Source organism: Solea senegalensis, linkage group LG1 (genome assembly GCF_019176455.1).
Source record: "Solea senegalensis isolate Sse05_10M linkage group LG1, IFAPA_SoseM_1, whole genome shotgun sequence".
NCBI classification, from domain to species: Eukaryota; Metazoa; Chordata; class Actinopteri; order Pleuronectiformes; family Soleidae; genus Solea; species Solea senegalensis.
Genome location: NC_058021.1, coordinates 5,794,263 through 5,798,877, shown reverse-complemented (window position 1 = coordinate 5,798,877; position 4,615 = coordinate 5,794,263). Strand labels below are relative to the sequence as shown.

At 42.4% G+C, this 4,615-nt stretch overlaps 1 protein-coding gene across 1 annotated transcript; it reads right to left on the bottom strand.

Moving 5' to 3' along the window:
* Nucleotides 1-51: 51 nt before the first annotated feature.
* On the bottom strand, nucleotides 52-4,115 carry klhl40a (kelch-like family member 40a). Its single transcript, XM_044036552.1, has 6 exons — nucleotides 2,696-4,115; nucleotides 2,373-2,533; nucleotides 2,154-2,261; nucleotides 1,837-2,022; nucleotides 1,463-1,612; nucleotides 52-544 (listed from the first exon to the last, which is right to left on the bottom strand). Exons 1-6 carry the CDS (start codon nucleotides 3,818-3,820, stop codon nucleotides 433-435), a joined length of 1,842 nt encoding a protein of 613 aa, XP_043892487.1. The 5' UTR covers nucleotides 3,821-4,115; the 3' UTR covers nucleotides 52-432.
* Nucleotides 4,116-4,615: the final 500 nt, after the last annotated feature.

Here is a 4,615-nt window from a genome sequence, read left to right as displayed (position 1 = left end):
CGCAGCCTTTTGTGTCGTTACAAACGGAAGTAAGAGTTTTGACTGACAGCGGCAGACTCGATGCATCTTTATTTCTGTTTAAATAACGCAAAATAAAGAAAGAAATTCTGACACAATATAACAAAAAAAACAAAAACACCAGATGTACAAATCAACAGGTTTTCATAAAAGACATTTGGTGTGATGTTCTGACTTGTCCCTTTTTCTGTAGAACAACTCAGACATGCATCTGTCTCCCCCTGCTGTAAATCATGACATAAAACAACTCGATGCTGATTTTATACAAAAAACAAAAACAAAAAAACAATCATTGCCCTGACACAATCTGCACCCTCAGATCACTTTGGGAAATGTCCTTAATGAGTGCACTCGCTTACTTCAATGCTTATGTCACAACATCAATCACATGGCAGTTACAGTTCAACCTCTCAGTTATAACTTAGTGAGACGCAGAGTGTTGAGGCGAACGGGAAGGACAGTGGAGCCTTCTGCATAGATGATCTCTCGCAAAATCCCATTCCAACTCTTCTCTGGCTCATCATATCTGTGGAAAAAGGTCAAATATGTTAGTGGTTTTTGTCACTAATGACATAATATAAAGGTTTTAGAGTGCAGGGTTATTGTTGTCACCGTTGTTTATCCAAATTATTATTTACAATACTATTTATAATACAGAAATTTGAATTTTTACCAAAGGAAACGCTCAGTAATAATGATTTTCCATTTCCATTTCAGTGTGCCCAGCCAGCACTGTGAGAGATAAACAACAAGCACAATGCCAGCACCCTGGAACTGGAGCAACTAATTGGCATGCGGCCATTATTAAAAATGTGTTCTGTCTGGTTTAATTCCAACTGTCTCCTACAACGTTTGCTTGTTTTAGTTTTTAAAACAAACATTTCTCAAGCAGAAGATGATTGTATTTTTATATATATATATATATGTATGTATGTATGTATATATATACATACATATATATGTATATATATATATATGTATATATACATATATATGTATATATATATGTATGTAAAGTGCGTAAAAATAACGTGGTAAAGCTCTGTGGACATAAATGAGATTCATGAGGCTGTGGCATAGCAGAAAAACCCCTTAATGTGATGAATTAGTTATTTTCATATGATTTATTGACATTTAGTAAAACATTGCATTGAATGATGGCTCTATCATTAATATCTCGTGTGCTGTCATGTTGTTTAACATTTAAAAAAAGAAAATTACCCTGGTATCACCCTGATATAAAATATACATAATAACAAAAATAAATCAAGGGAATGTTTAACAATGAGCAACTGAAGGGCCAGGATCCTAATTCAGCATTGAAATACATAATATTTCATAGCACACTATAATTCAGTGACAATTACGGATGACTCGATGGTTGTTGTTGTCCAATACCAATGCTAATACAGTGATTGAATGCAGTGATTGATGAGACTGTTACCTCCAGATGTCAGTCATCTCTGTGGGCACGGGCTCCTCACTGGTTTCACTGGGCACCATGGCAAAGCCCCCCACAGCGTACAAGAAGCCTCCCAAAGAGATTAGATTGAGGGAGCTGCGCTCCTGAGGGAACTCTGTAAACTCAGACCACCTGGAGCACAACAGGACAACAAGCACACATACGTGAGAAGTGATGATGGCGTTAAAATAAGCAGCATTATTGCCGTGTGACACCCACAGCGGCAGATTGAGTGCTATTTTATGACCTAATGATCTGTTATTCACGGCCAGTGAGTCATTTCACTGACAGATGCACCTCATAATTATGAGATAAAGTGAGTCATATAAAAAAAATAAAAAAAACAGTTATCTCACTTGTTGGTGGCAATGTCATAGACCTCCACAGAGCAGGTGAGGCCTGTGTCTGTGACTCCCGTCGCCACAAAGATCTGGTCTTTGTGGACGGTGACACCAAACAGAGAGCGGGCCGTCTTCAGAGGAGCCAGGTCCTTCCACTCAAACTTAGTAGGATTGTAGACACAAACTCTTCTCATACATTTTCTGCGTAGGGATACAGTGTGTTAAAGGGGCAATCTGCTGAGTTTAAAAAGAAATCATATTTCACCAAATGTATGACCAGAAGTCAGGATCTCTCTTTTTTAAAACCTGTCTCTGCCATCCTTTTGACGTACTTGCTCTCAGACTTTCCTCCAATAACATAGATGAGACCATTGTGTGATACAGTCCCGTGGCCATATACCCGATACGGCAGAGGATCGGATTCCCCCCATTTGAATGACCTGCGAAGAAATAACAACGGACATTACTGACTATTTCAAAATAGCAAAGTGTGGCTTGATTAGATTGTGGCTACACAGTGGACTAAAGCTCTTAATTGAATCGGTTCTTACTGTCTGTCATAGATCATGACTGAATCCAGGACATGCTCGCCGTCCTTCAGTTCCTTTCCTCCCACAACAAAGATGGAGTTATCCGCATCTGTCAGTCCAAACAGGCAGCGAGGGTTGGGCTGTGATGGCATCCCTAACCATTCTGAACTCGCTGGGTCAAACTAGGGGAAGACAATAGGTAGTGAAACTCTCAAGGAACCAGCATTTTGTAGACACAAGTGTGTGAAGTCAGTTTTGAAGGAGTTTATAGAGGCTGTAGTAAGAAAAGAAACAACACATTTTAAGATTAGAGCTAATGGCTGACTTTATAACTGATACGCTACCTGTAGGAAGTAGGAACTGAAGGGCTCATCTTTGTCCTCCTCATTGTAGAGAAGTCCTCCAACAACAAACACCTGGTTCTGCTTGGTGACCAGACTGCAGTGGTTTTTGGGAATATCTGTTGATTCTGACGCCACAAAACATTCATTCCCTACTGGATCGTAGGCCACAGTCCCCGTGTCATTGATCATTAGTAACAGGTCCATTTCAAACATCCCAAACCGTGGGTTGTTGTTGAGTATACCCGGCAGGTACCCTTCCTTATCATCCTCCTCCTCATCTTCATTTCCTTCTCTCCCCTTTGCCCCATCAGTACTGAGTCTCCTGGGCTTTGGGAGACGCCCTCTGTGAGCATCGCTGACAAGATCCAGGTCCTTTTTAATCTCCTGGCTGAACCGAATGTACTGGTGGCGCTCAACTTTTTCTTTAAAATAATCCAACGACATGAGCCTAAAACGAATGCAGTGCAACAGCTCTGGCAGGTCCTTAAGCCGGTTCGTCTCATCATGCTTGACCCAGTCCATCAGAGATTCAAACACGGCTTCCTCCCGGTCAACATTGAGAGAATCTGAGGTGATGATAATGGCCAGCTCACTTGGGCCCAGCTGCGAGAAGTCTGGGTCCCTGACAACAACCTGGAAACGTTCACAGATGAACTCTCTAGCACTCAGGGCGAGCCTGGGACAATCCAGCAGTAGCCCCAATCGGAAGATAGCCAAGCAGTTTCCCAGGACCAGCTTCTCTTGAAGGTAGGACACACATACTGAGAAGATGGAGGGGATCTGGTACATGTTAGCGACCATGAAAATATCCTGGACATTCTGTTCTGTCAGTGTAATGTCGGAGGTGTACAAGTAACGCAGGATCATCCCCATGACACCTGGATCCACATCTTTGAGGACAATCTCACGCCTCTTACTCTCTTCCAGGTCAGACAAGAACATGGCCTTGAAGAAGGGGCTGCTGGCTGCCAAAACCAGGCGATGGCAGGGGAACTCCTTGTCCTGGATTTTGAGGACACAATCCACAAACTTATCGTTCTCCAAAAGGTCGCACAGTCCATCCTGAAGGAGGGTCTGTTGGTACATCCGAGGCTGCTCCACCGGGTCTATAGTTATGGCAGCCATTTTGTTCTGTCGCCTGGTCCTGGTTGGATTTCGTGGGCTCCCTTCTTACACCCCACAACAGAGCAGGACTGTCAGTCTCTCACGAGGCTGCTCAGATTGCTGTGGAAAGCGTCCACGGGTTGGTTGGCTGCCGACTGCAGCTGTCTGTGGCCGTCATTCACTCTGTAAGTCATGGGTATTTATAGAGCAGACCCTCACAAAGCTGAGGAATCCATTTTGGTGGATCACAAGCAGGACCGAGCTACTCCTCCACACTACACAAACCCCCACAAACAGCTGAGTGACTAAGGCAGTGATGGCATGTTAAATCCGGTAGAACAACTCACCAAAGAGCCTCACTGGATCTGATTACTTTGACATTTTGACACTCATTTCATCAAGATTGGTTTCCAGGACACCAGGAGAGATCCCGTGTATTCTGGACTCTGTAAGAGCTACAGTAGTTCTAGGAAGATGAGTAAGTCACGTAATAAACCTCCCTGACATCGGAGCAGAACTCTCTTCATGTTACAAATTGAACCTGTGACTCTCTTTACTACACGTACACGAGTTATTGTCCCTTCATCCCATTAAAATCGGGTCATCACAGTTGCCGGTTTATGTTTAATTTTATGTTTGCATCTCAATTTAAAAAGTCAGTCAATATAGGACGCAACCCTATTGTATTAGCTAGGGCTTAAGCAAATTCTGGAAATTCAAAATTTCAAACAAATATTTGATCAATTGTATTCAAAGTGGGAAAAAACAATACGATGACATAAATGGTGAAATATGATTAATACATCAAAACTATCA

Bases quoted from the DNA above. Each gene is read 5' to 3' on its own strand.
- klhl40a (XM_044036552.1), bottom strand. From the start codon at position 3,820: ATGGCTGCCATAACTATAGACCCGGTGGAGCAGCCTCGGATGTACCAA. The intron at 2,262-2,372 runs GTAAGAACCGAT...ATTTCTTCGCAG, and splicing joins GTCATGATCTATGACAGACA to GTCATTCAAATGGGGGGAAT. The intron at 1,613-1,836 runs GTGAGATAACTG...GTTGTGCTCCAG, and splicing joins TATGACATTGCCACCAACAA to GTGGTCTGAGTTTACAGAGT.